The sequence below is a fragment of the Anolis sagrei genome, chromosome 4, assembly GCF_037176765.1.
Source record: "Anolis sagrei isolate rAnoSag1 chromosome 4, rAnoSag1.mat, whole genome shotgun sequence".
Lineage (NCBI taxonomy): Eukaryota > Metazoa > Chordata > Lepidosauria > Squamata > Dactyloidae > Anolis > Anolis sagrei.
The window spans coordinates 196,563,596-196,582,160 of NC_090024.1; the positions used below are offsets into that span (position 1 = coordinate 196,563,596).

The 18,565-nt window shown below is 39.6% G+C and overlaps 1 protein-coding gene across 6 annotated transcripts; it reads left to right on the top strand.

Annotated features, from left to right (window-relative positions):
• LOC132773595 (complement decay-accelerating factor-like) lies at window positions 1-18,565 on the top strand. 6 transcript variants are annotated; one of them, XR_010909895.1, is made up of 9 exons: window positions 1-238; window positions 2,966-3,157; window positions 8,168-8,347; window positions 9,242-9,433; window positions 10,632-10,823; window positions 12,997-13,023; window positions 14,511-14,562; window positions 15,986-16,059; window positions 16,829-18,565. XR_010909895.1 is itself a non-coding variant. In XM_067468072.1 (8 exons), exons 1-8 carry the CDS (start codon window positions 13-15, stop codon window positions 15,999-16,001), a joined length of 1,077 nt encoding a protein of 358 aa, XP_067324173.1. In that variant the 5' UTR covers window positions 1-12; the 3' UTR covers window positions 16,002-18,565. The 6 variants fall into 6 exon arrangements, 3 of the variants coding, with proteins under 3 accessions (XP_067324173.1, XP_060628836.2, XP_060628837.2); XM_067468072.1 differs by having other exon boundaries at window positions 15,986-18,565; XR_010909893.1 differs by having other exon boundaries at window positions 12,997-16,059.

Below are 18,565 nucleotides of genomic sequence, written 5' to 3' on the forward strand. Positions count from 1 at the left end.
GAGAGACAGAACATGGTGTTTATCTTTGTTATATTTTCTGAACAATTCTTAGGTAACTGCTCTGTTGCTGACTTGCCCCAATTTGCTTATTCTGAACATGACTCAGTTCCAGAACCTGTACCAGAGGGTTTCCCTGTTACATATACCTGCAAATTAGGCTTTGTAAGGATTCCTCAAAGGAAAGGAAACACTGTGTGCCGAAATAATACTTGGTCACCAATAGAAGAACCTTGTACTGGTATGTCCCACTCTGAGTCCCCTTTGGGGTGAGAAGGGCGGCATATAAATGCCGTAAATAATAATAAATAAAATACAAAAATGATATTTACAGAACCTAGCATTTCTCAAAAGATTAATACAAGACTGGACTTTATATGGCATACAAGGCTGGTTTTTGTGGCCCAGTGCAAGAAACTTATAGTATGTGTTACTCAAAGATGAAAAATGATGTATACTTGGCTATTCCTAAAAATTACTCTAATTCATGAGTGGGCTTCATATGGCACACAGATGGTTTTGATTTTCCTAGGTATTGTCAGCAGGAGGTAGACTGAGAATACTTGGGAATATCAAAACCAGCTGTGTTTTTTTTTAGGGTGGGTGGGGTGACTGCCAGAAGCCCTTCCCATAGATCTCTTGCAACGCTATAATTCCCGCCCCCTAGAGGCAGGAGGCGTAATAGCCTCCGCTGCCTTCCCGCTTCTCCGGATACCTCCCCCTCCCCACACGCATGCGCACTTCCGATATTCGGCGCCTGCACTGGCTCCTTCGCGCGCCACACGCATGCGCATTCGCGGCCTTCGGCGCCGCCAGGGCGACATGCCCCAACAGTCATGGCGGCGCGGCCTTGTGTGGGGCCGGCGATGGCTGTGCTTTGTGGCGCTGACGGCCTTCCCTCCGGGAGTCGGTAAAACACCCCGCCGCTCCTTTCCCTTGAAGCCACTTTTCCCCCTCCCAGGCGCCACCTCCAGCTCAAACCCTGAGGAGGCGAGGTTTCCTGGACCGAAAGCCTCGGCCCAAAATGGCGGGGAAAGGCTCCCGTCGCGGTGGTCGGGAAATCAAAAGGAAGGGGGCCCTCTGCGGTCGCCCGAAGTTTAAGAGGCACCTGGAGATGTGTGGATGGTGATGCAGGGTGGCCCTTGTCCAAAATGCATGGGCCCAGACGTGTTTCCTTTTTATATATTTTGGAATAACTGCATTTTGTGAATTACCCAATTTATCATCCGAATCAAAACCCCAAGCTACATTTTGTGTCATATACGCATAGTCCGAAGATCAATCTGGGTTGGGATTTCCTTTGTGGCGGTTTTCTTCTTCCCTTTCTCCCTCTGTCCTTTTGTCTTTTTTTTCGTTCTTCCCATTCGTTCACCCACACCTCTCTCCCTTTTAAATCCCCCCCCCGTTTCTTTTTTTTCCTTTCCCTCATTCTCATATTTCCATTCTCTTCATTCACCCCTCCTTTCTTCCCCTTCGTTTTCTCGTTCTTCCCACCCCCAATATTGGTCACTAGTCTTCTTCACTCTCCTCTCCCAGTTACTTCACCTAGCAACAATAAACCTGCTTTGTTTCTTTCTTCCCCCTACTTTTCTCCTTCTCTTCCACCTCTCCATTTTCTTTCTTCAAACCATTCTTCCCTTCCTCCCTCCCTCCAACACAGACATGGCAAAACTTGGGCCCTCCAGATTTTTTAGACTTCCAACTTCCACAGTTCTAACAGCCTCAGGCCATATCCTCCTCAGTCGCTTAAGAAAGGCAGGGTATAAATATGGTAAATCTATATAAATTAAAAAAAATGTAATGTTCATTTGTGAGATTAACATAACTCAAAAACCACTGGGCGAGTTGCTGCCACATTTGGCCACAAGACACCTACTAATCCAAGGAGCAACCATCACTAAAAAAAAATTGATTTTGTCATTTGAGAGTTGTAGTTGCTGGGATTTTTAGTTCACCTACAATCAAAGAGCATTCTGAACTCCACCAATGATGGAATTGAACCAAACATGACACACAGAACTCCCATGACCAACATAAAACACTAGAAGGATTTGGTGGGCATTAACCTTGAGTTTGGGAGTTGTAGTTCACCTACATCCAGAGAGCACTGTGGACTCAAACAATGATGGATCTGGACCAAACTTGTCACGAACATGCCATATGCCCAAATATGAACACAGATGGAGTTTGGGGGAACTATGCCTTGACGTTTGGGAGTTGTAGTTACTGGGATTTATAGTTCACCTACAATCAAAGAGCATTCTGAACCCCACCAATGACAGATTTGGGGCACACTTCCCACAAGGAACCCCATAACCAACAGAAAATACTTAAGGCCATCCAGTCCAATTCCCTTGACCAGGGCAAGAAAACATCAAAGCCTCCTAACGAAGAGCCATCCAGCCATAGATATAGATAGATATATATGATTCACACACACACACAGATATAGTATCATAGATTTGAAAGGGATCCCTAAAGAAGGACAAATATATTTTGCATGATCCTGAGTAGGCAAACCACACAATCTCCACATCAACACTGATAAAGAAACAGCAAGAAATACTATTTACCCACAAGCATAAAAGCATTACATATATTAGAAACCAACACTTTCTCATTACTTTATTTTCCAGATCACCAGACTGGGCCACAGCAACACATGGCAGGGGAGGGCTAGTAAATAAATAAAAGAGTTGTGACCCAAAACCTGCTTTTCTTTGCAAATTGCTTCCCTCCCACATCAAGCAGAAGTTAGTGGGAATGTTCGCTCTTTGACTCCTCCCCTTGGGTCATTTTATTCTGGGCATTTAATGTACTTTTTGTCCATCTATTTTTTTACAAGGTTTTATTACTTTGAAAATAGACTTTTATTGTCTATATTTTGGCATATAACCTATCTTAGATAATGCACTAAAGAGACTGAATATGGTGTTTATCTTTGTTATATTTTTTGAACAATTCTTAGGTAGCTGCACTGTTGCTGACTTGCCTCAATTTGCTTATTCTGAACCTAAACGTGGCTTAGGTCCAGGCCCTTTTACAGATGGCTTCTTTGTTACATATACCTGCAAATTAGGCTTTGTAAAGATTCCTGGAAAGAGAAGATACACTGTGTGCCGAAATAATACTTGGTCACCAATAGAAGAACTTTGTACCGGTATGTGCTGCTCTAAAATACAAGAATGATATTTACTTGGCTTTTTTCAAAAGATTAAAACAAGACTGGACTTCATATGACACACAAGGCAGGTTTTTATGGCCCATTGTGATAAACTTGTAGTATGTGCTAATCTAAGATGAAAAAATGATGTTTACTTGGCTATTCCTTAAAAAAAATTACTTTAATTCTTGAGTGGGCTTCATATGACACACAGCTGGTTTTGATTTTCTTAGATATTCTCAGTAGGAGGTATACTGATAATACCTGGGAATATCAAAACCATCATTGTGTTTTTTTAGGGTGGATGGGGTGACCACCAGAAGCCCTTCCCATAGATTTCTTTTTCACTTTTGTGATTTGCAAAATGGCATATGTTAAACTGACAGTGAGTTGAAGAGGACAGTTGAGGCTGCACACATTCCAAATTAGGCCTTAGAGACTGCCTCCTTTTTTGTACTTATTTTGAAAATTCAAAATACCTGGTGCCTCTGTGACACAAAGGTTGAGTGGTTTTCAGCCTTTGGTCCGTCAGGTGTTTTGAACTTCAGGTCTCACAATTCCTGACAGCGGGTAAGTTGGCTGGGATTTCTGGGAGTTGAAGTCCAAAACACCTGGAGGACCAAAGGTTGGGAACCACTTCTCTACGAGAATGGAAGGGCGGTTTCACTGTCCCTTTCCCTCGGATGTTTTGAGCATCAGATAGGCTTATTTCCAAAGGAAGAAATAAACCAGTTCTAATAAGGAGTGCTAGATTGAAAGCAACCAGATAACAAGATCTACTAAATTCCCCTCTTTTAAACAACCATTAGGAACATGAGTACTATACTTTACAGGTAGCTGCTCTGAGGCCCCTCCCTCTTTTCTGTCGAAAAATACCCAATTTGTCAAAATGTCCCCCCAAATCGTTTAACTCCTTGATCCTTCTCTGCTAGACATGTTTCGGTTTGTAAATACTTCTTGAACTCTAATATTCAAAACAGTATTCCAGGTGAAGTGTGACCTAACAGAACTACAACTATTCTTTCCCTTGATTAGACCAGTGGTTCTCAACATGTGGGTTCCCAGATGTTTTGGCTTTCAACTCCAAGAAATCATAACAGCTGGTAAACTGACTGGGATTTCTGGGAATGTAGGCCAAAACGCCTGGGGACCCACAAGTTGAGAGCCACTGATCTAGACACAAGTGCATTGGGTTTTTTTGCATCAAACAACTGTGTTGACTTATTTTAATTTTGAGCTCCCAGATTCCTAACATGTGTTTTCATCTTCACTGCTCGAGTTGGATGTTGGTTATCCCATTTTTTTGCATCTTTTGTTTGCCTTAAAATAAATACAAAATAAATAATTATTTTAACAATATATGTAAACGTCGCTAAACAACAGCTGGGGATAGGAGCTGTTTGTTTGAGAATAACGAATAAAGATAGGCCTAACTAATATTATACTCCATACTATTCCAAACCATAAACTCTGTAATAACCTAACATTAATATTGAGATGAATATTGAAATGCAATAATTAATAGCAAACTAAGACAAATAGAGACTACATGAACCTAATCTAACACAGTTTGCCAGTTTTTCTAACACAGTTTACCAGTTTTTCTGAATTATAAAAACAGCTTTTAAAAAATATAAAGTATTTGAGGTTTGGTTGCTTGAATTCCGGTTAACTGGGTATCTGTTGTAATAAGCAGTGAAAGAACTACTTGGTAAGCAACCAAGACAGCCATGTGCAGGACTTACTTACATAGCTGCTTCATACCTGGGCTTCTTCGGTGGAAATTTTCAGCTTTCTAATTTTCTATTTGCCAGCGTCATTGAATATGAACAAAACTATAATAAATAAGAAAAATACACCAGATACTGTCCATCCAAAGAAAGTCTGTACAAATTGCATATTTACAAGGTAACAAGACAATGATGACTAGAGTTGGAAAGGATTATGGTAATGCTAAATGGATTGACGGATTTTAGAACTCGATAAACGCGGGCTGTAGATCGGCTTTTTAGTTGATATTGTATTAATTGTATGTTTTTAACTATTGTGTTTTTTGTTATTGCATTTTTATTGTAATTGTTGGCATCGAATTGTGCCGGATGTAAGCCGCCCTGAGTCCCCCCAGGGGGTGAGAAGAGCGGGGTAGAAATGCCCGAAATAAATAAATAAATAAATATTCATTCATTAATTCATTCATTCATTCATTTTATAGTCTGCCTTTTCCCGAAGTCTGCAACTCAATATAGCTTTCACATTAAAAATAGTGGAATACAACTCTCCTGCTACATCAGCTCCATTGGCTGCCAGTCTGCTACCAAGCACAATTCAAAGTGTTGCCTTTAGCCTTTAAAGCCCTGAATGGTTCTAGCCCAGCTTACCTGTCTGAACATATCTCTCTCTATGTACCACCTTGGAGATTAAGATCTGGGAAGGCTCTGTGCCCAGTCCCACCTCCTTCGCAGGTGAGGTTGGTGGGATGAGAGACAAGGCCTTCTCAATAGTGGCCCCTCAGCTGTGGAACTCCCTCCCCAGCTAAATCAGATGAGCTCCCTCCCTCCTGACCTTTAGAAATAAACTTAAAATGTTGCTATGGGACCAAGCTTTTGGACTACTTCAGTGCAATAAGTGGATACAGAATAAGTGCAATTACGACTGCAACGGCTTTTGGACTATAATTTTGGATTGTGTTGTTTTAATAATTGGTTTAATGTTTATATGTTTTTTAACTTTATGGTTTTTAATGTATATGTTTATTTTATTTGTATGTCTGTTTATGCGATATTTAATTGTTGCCTACTTGTAATATGCTCTGAGTCCCCTTCGGGGTGAGAGAGGGTGGTGTATAGAAATAGTAAATAAAAAAAAAAACCTTACAGATAGCCACATTAAAACAATACCAAATGGCTACTAAACTTAATGATAGCTGACCAAGACAACCAAGATAATCTGCTACAGTGCCAAAAGTGGCATATTGCCCAATAGTTAACAAATGCCATTGCCCTCTGGCTAGTTCAGGTATGGAAACTGTTGAGTAGCAGAATGGGAGATAAAATAATAATAATAATAATAATAATAATAATAATAATGCTTTATTTACATCCTGCCCCCTCTCCCCAAGGGGACTCGAAGTGGCTCACAACAAGGAAAACAATATAAATAATAATAATCACATTTACAATGCAGAGAATGTTAAAACTAAAACAGCAAATCAAAAGAAAAACAAATCATGATACATAAGAAAAAATAAAGCACAAACCATGTTAATAATAGCGCAAAACATCAATCATAAATATAAAACTAAGTTATAATTGTTGGAGTTCAATCCCAAACTGCCCAAGTCTCAAGTCCTCAAAGAGGACGAGTTGTTTAAAATGGATACTTTTCTACTGCTAGCCTTTTGAATCTGACTTTAGCCTTTTATATCTTTGTATGTTGTGTGTGCTTTGAGATCTCTCTCTGCATGTGTCAGAGAGATGTAGTGATTGGTCTTTCCCCCCTCTTTTTGAAACCTTAGAAGAGATGGGTCTTAGAATAGCTCAGACCCAGTTCTCTACCATGAAGAAATGTTGTTAGTTCTTTATTATTGTAAATAAACCTTTTGTGATTTTTAAGATTGGACTCTGCCTAAGCTCTAAATTCTTCACAACCACATCACATGATACTTCATGCTTTGCTTTCTGTGAGCTCATACTCAAGCTTTTAGTATCCTGTTTGATTTTTGGATACTCTGCTATTTTAAGATAGTTTTCCCTAACAATAATTAAGACATGTGATACACTAAAAACCTCACAAAACCTACTGTTGTTAAAAAGGCTGTAAAATCCAGTTAAAATTAGTCTCGTTTCAAACCTCCATCACTTAGATTACAACTAGCCATTTTCGAAAGCCTGCTTCCAGAGCCATATTTTCAGTTGTTTCCTAAAAGTCGTTAATGTGTGGGAGCTAGTCTAATCTTGGAGAGGGTGTTCCAGAGCTGGGGGGGGGGGGGCACCACTGGGAAGGCCCTTCCCCTCATCCCCACCAGCCATACTTGTGATGAATGTGGGACCGTGAGACACTCTTCCCCAACAGCTCTTACAGCCCGTGCCGGTTCATAGGGAGGAGATGCAGTCACACAGATAGGCTGGACCTGAGCCGTGTAGGGCTTTGTAGGTAATAACATGCAATTTGAATTTGGCCCGGAAATGCAGAGGCAGTCAGTGAAGCTGTTTTAACAGCGGGGTGGTATTTTCCCTGTAGTTAGCTCCTGTTCATAACCTAGCCACTGTTCTTTGTACCACTTGTAATTTCTCAGCCATCTTCAGAGGCAGCCCCACGTAGAGTGCATTGCAGTGATCCATCTGAGATGTAACCAAGTCGTGGACCACCATGGCCAGATCTAGTTTTTCAAGGTACAGGCACAACTGGCGCACAAGCTTTAATTGTGCAAAAGCCTTCCTGACCACTGCCGACACCTGAGCTTCAAGGGTCAATGCTGAATCCAGGAGCACACCCAAGCAGAATCCCTGTTCTGTTTCAGCCAGTCACCTTTTGGTATATACATTCAAAACTCTCAGAGTAAGAAAAGGCATATTGTTGGGCTAGAGTCAGAGTAAAATACTGCAACTCTTATCTCTTTAGATGACAGTTCTTTGTTACACAGAAAAACAAGGAGGGCAAAGCTAACATTAACTCACACATAAAACCAGTTTTGTGCCTCTGACTGATACAGGCATGACTAAAATATTGTTCCAATTATGTATCCCTTTTGACACATGAAAACTTGGAGGAAATACCCGTATGACATTCTCTTCAAAGCAATTTGTTCCTTCTGCTGACAAACACGTAAGCATTCATGGCATTAGTTAGATTTCATTAGTACTTTGCTTTCTCATCTTGGATCTAGCTGAATTTCATAGTAGAGAATTTTGAAAGAGTTGATGCAGAATATAGTTCTGAATAAAAGGTAAGCATGAATTCAATTTTCCATTTGCTGTAGATTGTAAAAATATTCACATCTGTTTTCAGCGTCAAAGTGTGACGATCCCATTGTTGAGCATGGTACAAAAATAAGTGGATTCAAGCAGTTATATATTGATGGTGACAATGTGACATTTGAATGTAACATTGGATATTTCATGATTGGAAGTTATTTCATTCAGTGTGACAATAATACCTGGTATCCCACATTGCCATCTTGTAAAACAAGTAAGTTTTTCTTTTAAAAAGCATTTAATTATCATTTATGTTTCCTTATTACCTTCTGGAACTGTGCCATTGACTATATATATATAGATAGATAGATAGATAGATAGAGATATAGATGACAACCGATGTCATCTTACAATGCTGAATCTATCCCCTATCAGCTTATATATATATATATAGCTGATAGGGGATAGATTCAGCATTGTAAGATGACATCGGTTGTAATGACTCTTATCTGTCTTCTGATATAATTTAGGGGTGTATTCTGGAAACTTCTTTATATTGAACTGGGATCATGATTCAGGACTAGTTGTGGAATAATGAGAGGCATTTGTGGTTATAGACCATCCTTGAAACATTAATTCAATATGTAAAAGTATTCAACAGAATCAGGAGACAATTGAAGACAAAAGAACAGCCAAATTGAGAAACAGATGGCAGTCTGCAAAATATAGATGCAAGACTGCAACTTGATATACTCTAGAGATCCCTGTGGAAACTAATGTTTTAACTATACTAATTTCTGGTTGGCTTTCAACCCCAGTTCAAGATTTTAATTTCATATGCAAAACCCTATAACATTTGGGCAAAGAGATTGTATACAAGTTGGCCGAGGGCATTAGAAGGGCTAGTTCCTTCTATGTAATCTTGGCCAAACATCTTAACAGAGACCCTGTAATGTGATCTCTCACCTCAATTGGTAAATAGGGTGAGATAGAGCATTTTCAGTAAAAGCTCACTTACTATGGAACTGTCTACTAAGAAAAGTCTGGATGTTCCATCCTTTTTCTGTTTCTAATGGGCAGGTATACATGCAGATTAAATAATCTCCAAAAATAATATCTGCCCCAAATGTAGCTTGTTTTTTTTCAGCTGTTGCTGTTCTCATTACAGTTGTTAAAGATTTCTGTGGTGCTCCAATACTCCCATATGGGATGGTAGAGCCAGTGAGGCTTCAATATCATATTGGATCCATCATTGCTGTATACTGCAAGCCAAACTATTCTTTCCCCGATGAAACCATAGAGATGTCTCTAACATGTGACGGCTTTAATATATGGGAACCTAATGTACAGCCTTGTTTCCGTATGTATGACTCCAAATCTGTCTGTTCATATTTTGTTTCACTTAGAGCTATATGCAGGTTTTTTTCTCACTGTCTAAAACAGCAGTCTTTAGCCTTTCTGAACCAGTGAGAGATATTTGAAATAACGGCAATGTATCATTGGTACTATCATAAAACAGCTGCTGTTGGAATGTCATAAATGGTTGTTCTTAGTGAGGCTAACAGACAAGGAGCCATCTCAAACACTTGAACAGAAGGAAGAAATGCCACCTGAGTCACAAAACACAAAGCTGTTCCTTTGCATCCAGTTTTCCTTCTTGTTTAGGACCCGTACTTCTCCCATACATCAACCCCACTCTGCCTACACATTCCCTTTACCTCATATTTTCAGGGCACAGGATCTACTCCCTCCTGTCACTTTTTGCCTCCCTGCTTACTTTTTCACAACGGTTCCTTTCCACAGAACTCCCACATAGTTTGCATTTCTTTTGAGCCATGCATCTGTCTTCATCTCCTTGATATATGATGCTTCAATTTTTGTAGAAAACTTCTCCTTCCTCTTAATGAGTTCCTTCATCAATCCTTATTTTTTTGTCAGTAATCTTACACTTGGTGGAAGCTATCTGACCTGAAATATACAGATAGAACAACACGATGGGCTCCACCTTCCAGGAATGAAAAGTGCCTTGGCAAATATGTGTTCTCCAAACTCACCCATTCAGGACACCTGAAGGAGACATGCTCAATAATAACGAAATCTGGTCAGGGTTGCAGAAGACTTGCCAAGATCATAGTATCTGATATCTACTCATATCCAAGAAACCCAGGATGTAATGTTCTTGGACCTCAAATGGCAAGAATAATGGGAGGGTTTTTATTTTTCATGTTAGGTGTGACTTGAGAAACTGCAAGTCGCTTCTGGTGTGAGATAATTAGTCATCTGCAAGGATGTTGCCCATGGGACGCCCAGATGTTTTAATGTTTTACCATTCTTGTGGGAGGCTTCTCTCATATCCCCACATGGGGAGCTGGAGCTGACAGAGTGGGGGAATACCAAAAGATGAGAAGTGGATTTTGCGTGTTCCTTGGACAGTGTAGATAAAATGCATTGATTTTATTGAAGTACATTTCTCTTGTAGTAAATCCTTTTTAGTATTGAACTAATTACAAGGGTTTATTAAATTCAACTGGCATTAATTAATATTTTCTTTTTTCCAGTCAGAACTTCACCTGACACTTCTAAGTTCTTTCTTCATAATGGAAAAATAATCCATGGAAAGAAAAAAATCTATGAGCCTGGAGATAACATTACAGTTGAATGTCAACCTGGCTATGCATTAAATGGTCCACGTGAAATTCGATATGTTGGTGGGGGGAAGTGGTTGCCTGTACATCCAAGGTGTTACCTGAGTATGTATAAAGTCTATGAATATTATCAGATCATTTGTGTGCAAGATGGATTTGCATTTTGATGTCCCTATTTTTTCTCAAACAAGGGCCTATAACAACAACGCAGCCGTTATTAGGACTTCAAAATCAAACTGCAAAGGCTCTGGCATAAACCAGTACGGGTGGTCCCAGTTGTGATCGGCACACTGGGTGCCGTGCCAAAAGATCTCAGCCGGCATTTATAAACAATAAACATTGACAAAATCATGATCTGTCAACTTCAGAAGGCCACCTTACTAGGATCTGTGCGCATCATTCAAAAATACATCACACAGTCCTAGAGGCTTGGGAAGTGTTCGACTTGTGACTTTATGATATGAAATCCAGCATATATATCTCATTTGCTGTGGCATACTGGGGTTTTGTGTCAGTAAAATAATAATAATTGTTGGGGAATCTGAGCAGTTAGGTGCAAAAATAACACTCAGTTGCTGTGATTCCACCGTGATTCCATGTGGGAGGAGTTGGAGAAGGGCCTTGAAAAGAGAGCGGGGGGGAGATCAGCAGGGGCAGCCAACCAGGCCTGGCACTCCTCCCTGCGCCCTCCCTCTGCCCCCCTCCCTCCTCCTCCTCCCTCCTCCGTCCCTCCTGCTCAGGCCACGCCACTAAGGGTCTTGTCCCCACTGCTGCCGCTGCTCTCCCCGCTCTCCTTTCAAGGCCCTTCTCTGCTCCTCCCACTTCGCTATGCAGGCAGCCAGGAAAGAGGGAAGCCGATCGGCTTTCTTGGGCCTAGGCGAGTGTCATGTTGCCAGGGCTCTGCTGTTATTTTCAGCAGAGGTAAATTAAACAAAAACCCAGTTTGATATAAAACAGTTTAATTAAAACAGCACTTACGTTCTGGCTGTTTTAATAGATCAAAATATAAAGCATAAAGATAGCACTCAGCCACAGAATAAACAAAAACTGATAGCAAAAGCTACACTGTAGTCAAAGGGTCCAGTCCAATGATCAAACACCAAGAGTTCAATAAACAAAGTCCAGGGATCAAGAGTCTATACCGTAGTCAAAAGCCAGTCCGAAGGTTCCAGGGTTCCAAGATCACAGGAGACAGATCAGGATACCGAAAATCCAACAGACCTGGGGAGAAAACCAGCAGCATCCACCACCAAAATATGACAATACTTTTCTCACAAAGATCATTTCCAAGGCTCACTCCTTATATCCAGAAACACCCAGCTGCAACCTATCTCTTGCATACCTCCATCCTTAATTGCTTTCACCCATGTACTCACTTAAAGATTACTAAACCCTTTAGAACTAATACATTAACCCATCACCAAGCACCATCAACTGCAGAACATATGACATCGAGCCCAGTGGCCTTTGAAGGCTTCTGCCAGCCGATCGAGTGCACTTCCTCTCTCTCCCGGCTGCCTGGAAATGGCAACATTGTAGGAGTTGGAGAAAGGCTTTGAAATTAGAACAGGGAGAATAGCGGGGGCAGCCCAGCGGGCCTGGTGCTCCTCCTCCCTGTGCCCTCCCTCCCCCTCCTTCGCCCTCCTCCCTCCTCCTCCTCCTCCTCCCTCCCTCCCTCCCTCCCTCTTCCTCAAGCTGTGCTGCTAAGGGACTTGTCCCCACCTCCACCGCCGCTCTCCCTGCTCTAATTTCAAGGCCCCCCAAATCCTCCCACAACACTATTTTCTGGCAGCCAGGAGAGAAAGAAAGGAAGCAAGGCCACCTGAGCAGCCGGCAGAATCCTCCGAAGATCACTGGGCTCACCAGGCCCAAGGAAGCACCTCTGGACTACGACTCCCAGCAGCCTTAGGCAGCAGCGTGCCTTGAACTTGCTCGCTGAGGCATTCTGGGAGTCATTGTTACCGAATCAATAAAATTGTGTTGGAAATGGGCTCTTATACGGTGAATATATCCCTAACTCAATATTTTAACTTGAAAAGTTGGGGGTTGTCTTAAGTGCCCAGTCGTCTTGTACTCCAGAAAATATGGTAATTCAAAACTAAGATGCAGTTTTCAAAATAAGTGAAAAATGTCTTCTAGCAATATAACTATATTCACGATGAGCTACATCAGTGAATAGTTTTTTTCATGCTGTGACTTCAAGTTTTATTACTTTTTTGAAGTTAGTATAAAGCATTTGTTGTATAATTGCACATCAAAATGTTTTTCTCTCTTTTAGATGCTTTTTTTACACTACTAATATCAGGTATGTATGCATATAAGCTGCGCCCCTTCCTTGGTAAGTCTGACTTGGCCATGGTGGTCCACACTCTGGTTACATCCAGAATAGACTACTGCAATGCTCTCTACGTGGGGCTGCCTTTGCAAACTTCTTGGAAGCTTCAATTAGTCCAACAGTCGGCAGCCAGATTGTTAACTGGAGCGGTGTACAGGGAGCGTACTACTCCTTTGTTGCGCCAGCTCCACTGGGTGCCGATTAGCTTCCGGGCACAATTCAAAGTGCTGGTTTTAACCTTTAAAGCCCTGAACGGCTCTGGCCCAGATTATTTGTCTGAACGTATTTCCTGCTATGAACCATCACGAAGCTTAAGATCATCAGGAGAGGCCCTGCTCTTGATCCCACTACCCTCGCAAACGCAGTTGATGGGGATGAGAGACAGGGCCTTCTCGGCAGTGGCCCCCTGTGGAACTCCCTCCCTAAGGACATCAGGTTGGCCACCTCCCTCCTGTCCTTAAGAAGACAACTGAAGACCTGGCTCTTGGGCAAGGTGTTTGATTCTATGACAGTGACAATAGGAAAAGGAATTTGGGTTTGATTTTTGGTTTTACTGGCATTATAATATTATTGTTAAATGAACTTATTGGCTGATTTGTATGATGTTTTAAAGATGTTTTTACTGTTTTAATTGTATTCTTATGATGTATATGTTGCAAGCATTGTTGATGCCTATGTGAGGTCTCCCTGGGTCCCCCCTTGTGGGGAGAAGGGCAGGATAGAAGTATACGAAATAAATAAATAAATACATACATACATTAAGAAGAAGCGTGAAGATGTTATCATAAATTTCACATGAAGTTTAATATTTGTCTTTATATATATATATTAATACTGAACCCAGGATCACAGAAGACTGGACATTTGCCAAAGTTAAGCTTCACTTACTTCAATAATCTTTTTAGCATATTCTTAAATCTGATAAAACACTAACTGTATATACCCTCTTTCCCTTCAGAGTTTAGCTTGCTACTCACATCTTTCTCCACCATTTGTTCCTCTCTTTTGGTCCAACATCTGAAAGCAATTGTTTTGTTTTTCATAAATTTTGCTTAGTGTTAAGACTTCTCAGCAATAGTGCTGATGAAATTGGGATGAGACCGTGAAGAAGAGATGAAATGCAGTTGTAATTTTTGAAGGAGTAACAGCCAGTATTTTCACAAGGAAAAATTTGAACTGTTTCATATAGGTTCTTATTTTTGAGAGAAAAAAAAGGGGGGGGGGGTGAAATCCCCATGTGTAGACATAACTATCTCAAAAATAGATTAGTTAATACACAATGGCAGGCTATATTGTATTTTATTGCGATATTCAAGTATGAAGCAGATTGTCCTGTATCTCTTTAATAATATTTTGAATACTATTCCTAAAACTTCTCCCCTTTAACCTTCAGCATAACATTTCTTAGTCTCATTAATATTTTGGCTAACATACTGTTTTATTTTCTCTTCTTTAAGTCTTAGTGTTTATTGCTCTGTTTCTGGTATTGGAAATGCTTTACAGAAAATGGTAAGCCATTTCTTATCTGATTTTCTGCATATATTTTGCATTTTTAATTACTATCTGATATGCTTATCAATACAAAGTTTGTCTCTATGTTTAAAAGATGTACTCTTTAGTGTTGACCAAATAGGATAGGATGAGCTATGCCACACATGCCAAATGCAAGGCCTGCAGGCTGAATCCGACACATGAGGCTTTCAATGACAGAGCAATAGAGTTATATTTATACATTCTTAAAATTGCAAATGGCCCTTTGAAGGCAACCATAAGGCTGATGTCGCCCTCGGTAAAAATGTGTTTGACACCCCTGACTTATGTCTTCTTAGTAAAGTGCTGCAAAAAGAACATTAATAATGCTACCTGTCAAGCAAGTAGATTTCCACCTTTAAAAATAAATCTTCAGTTGTATAATCCCTATTTGGGCAGGAACAGGACTAAATCTAGGGACCAAAGTGCATCTATTGCAGCGTGTTTCCTGAATTTGGGCAGGTAGCCCCTGTGGCCTCTTAGGATGGAAGAGGTTATAACTGGAAGAAGTAATGGCTGATCCCATCCCCAACACATGTGTGGAAGCACCTTGTCCATGTGCAAGGCCCAGTTTGGCTCTCCCTACATAAGACTTAAAAATGCAGTCATTAATCATTAAATATTAGTAGAAAGGCTCCCTTTCACTCATTTCTGGATTTTTAAAGGGTCTTCTAGTTTTGATGTTTTACTCTGAAAAGGAATTAGAAAAATATTAAATAGTGTTTCTTCAATTAAGGCATGGTAGTTGTGTTTACAGTTATTGTATGATTGCAGACAGAAAGAGTGCATCAACAAAACAATTTCTGCTCTAAACTGGTTAAAATGCATTATTTCCTTTCAAAGGTATTTACTGCTCCCATTATGACTGTTGTGAAGTTATAATTTTGAGGTACTATCATCAAAATAAAATAATTAATGTGTGACAGTATAATGTACATATTTTTAAATAGAGATCTCTGTGTAAGGAAAAACGTTTCGAATTAGACTGTAATCATCTTAAATACAGTAGGACTGCTGTATTCATTTCCAGTTGGACTGCAGTTATCTGAAGCCATGGAGATAATTGTACACCATTAAATTACCTGCCTTCCAGTCCCAGCATACAACAGAGTTGCATTGGGGGACCTAGAGATTGCTAGAGAGGTATCCTCTCTAGTAATTTGCTAAACCCTGCAACACATCTCTGTAGTAACTTCTGAGGGAAGCATGCCATAGAATCACCTGGAGAACCTTGTGAATTCCTATAGAGACCCATTTCCCCCAAGCAAGGGTAAGTGAAACTGCAGTTACCTTAGTCTTATTGCATTAATGCTATATGGAAATGATTTGTTATTCTAATTTAATCTTTAATGCCTAAATAATTTTGCTTATATCTACCAATGTTCTCTGTTTTCACATTCAGGAAGTCCGGAGATTAGTAGTATTAAAAAGTATATACAGCATCATGTTCTTTAAAACTGTACTTCTTTCATGTAGGTAAGTTCTTTTTAAATATACGGTTTGCCTTTCAAAGATTACATAAATTATAATTGTACGTATGACAGTGTAAATGACAAACTGGAGTAAAATGTCTAGTGCTTCTTAACATCCCCATCCGGTTACCTCCTTCATACAGAGATAAAGAACATTGGTGTTAAAGCAGGCATCCGTTACCATTATTCTCATATAAGGGCCTACAGAAGGAGATGAAGACACAGCCATTACATTTTCCTTATCACTACATCACTGGTTCACACTAACAGATACGTAGGAAATCCTGGAACCAGTTTGAGGTCTAGATAATGATTACATAGAACAGAGAGCACTGATGTTGGTTTCTTGGACGTTCATTGTCCAGCCACCTCAGTTTGAAGCTAGCTTTGAACTGCATTAAATGAATGGTTTAGATCAGGCCACAATTGTCAGTAGTGAAGGATTCTGTGACACACACACACACACACACACATATATATATATTCATACATACACACACACAGAGAGAGAGAAGCAGTTATGCAAGCAGAGGCAATAAGTTTCCAGGGGAAAACTGTTCAGCTCAGAAGAGGATGCCTCTTTCCTCACTTCCTTTCTGTCCCATCACAACTACCTTTCCAAAACCTGAAGCATTGCGATCCCACTTGGGATCGTGACTTATAGTTTAAGAAGCTTTGCTCTGCACTGACAAATACAAAACTTGCAATATGAGTTTAAAATGCAGTGTGCTTCCAAAAATTCTTATTGTAAATGTTTTTTCCTTCTTCTACAGGTAGAAATTATTTCCTTTGCTGGCAAGCATCTGCTTAGCTTCATATTCAAAGCTAACGTATATTAAAGATAAACAGCTTGCTATACTCTACACTTTTTGAAAAGGGCCTGTTTCGTCTGTACAGCCAAGTCAATCAGTCAATTTACTGAACTTAAAGTAAATATATATATATATAGGAGAAATGCAGTTACCTGAATCTAGCAGCATTAGGGGAGAACAAGCAATATTGCAAAAATAACAAGAAAGAACAAAGTTAATGGCTTCTTCTTCCTTTCTAGCATTTTTTTAGACATTTTGATAGGAACTGTTTATGTTTTGATTAGCAAATGGACATTAGTCCTTAACAAAACACTAATAAAAAAACTAATCTAATGATAACAGGTAGCATAATAAGTGACAGTGAGTTTTCATAATTACAACACAATGTGTTAAAAAGAGTAATTGAATTCATTAGTTTTTAAAAGCTCAGAAAAATCTTCATGCAAAGGGATGGCTTTTCCTACAGACTCTGATAGATGTGTATCAGACTATCAAAAAGTCTATTTATGATCTATCCCAGATGTATTTAGTGGACTTTCTGTGATGAGAAATTGCAAATACAAAAGAGCTGGCAATTATGCTATAGCTGAGTTCTCTCTCTCTCTCTCTTTTATTTATTTATTTGCAAATCTTATTTTAGAAAGTTTTAAATATCACTCTGGGATTAGATATTACCTCCAGGTTATTTCATTAACATATTTTAGAGCTAGCGATGAGAAGTTGAACAGTATTTCATTAGAGATATATTTGAAATTAGGTAAATGAAACATGAAATGTACACTGGCATCCAGTAGTAATAAATATAATGTTATAGTATGTTCGGTGAAACATTTATAGCTTTTATACAAAAATAAAGGTTTTCTATAGTTTATTACATCACAATATAATAGGTGTTGTTCATTTTCCATATCAGCTTATTTTTAAAATTCAAAATACTCATGCTCCTAGGAGAATAGAAGGGAAATTCCACTATGTCCTTCCCCCACAGATGTTTTGAGTAGCAGACAGGTTTATTTTTAAAGCAAGAAATAAACTAGGTCTGATAAGGTTTAATAGATTGAAAACAAGCAGTTAGCAAGTGATATCTGCTAAATTTCACTCCTTTACACAACCATTAGGAACACAGGTGCTCTACTTTACAGAAAGCTGCACTGCGGCCTAAAACAGCCCTGCTCCTTTTCTGTCTAATTATACCCAACGTATCCAAATGTTTTAGCTTCAAAAAATGTTATCACCTTAATCATCCTCCGGAGTGTGGGGGAGGCTCCTTCTTTGGAGGCTTTTAAACAGAGGCTGGATAGCCATCTGTGGGGGGTGCTTTAAATACAGTTTTCCTGCTTCTTGGCAGGAGGTTGGACTGGATGGACCACGAGGTCTCTTCCAACTCAATGATTCTATGTTTCAGTTTGTAATTATTTTTGAACATAGTATTCCAGGTGAACTGTGAGCAAAGCAGGACTACTACTGTTCCTTCCCTTGATCTAGATAAGGAATCAAGACACAACTGCATTGGCTTTTTGCATCATATTACTTTGTTGGTTTAGTTTTGCTTATGGTCTATAATGCTTTTCTTATCCTTATTGTGTGTTTTCACACATTTGCTGCTCGAGTCAAATTTCTTATCCTGTATTTGTACATCTGTTGACTGATTTAACATGAATACAAAATAAAAATTGTTGTATTTCCTTGATTTTGAAA

Coding starts and splice junctions, on each gene's coding strand:
- LOC132773595 (XM_060772853.2), top strand. CDS start 13: ATGGTGTTTATCTTTGTTATATTTTCTGAACAATTCTTAGGTAACTGC. Junction 9,434..10,631: donor TAATGTACAGCCTTGTTTCC/GTATGTATGACT, acceptor TCTTTTTTCCAG/TCAGAACTTCACCTGACACT. Junction 10,824..12,996: donor ACATCCAAGGTGTTACCTGA/GTATGTATAAAG, acceptor TCTCTCTTTTAG/ATGCTTTTTTTACACTACTA.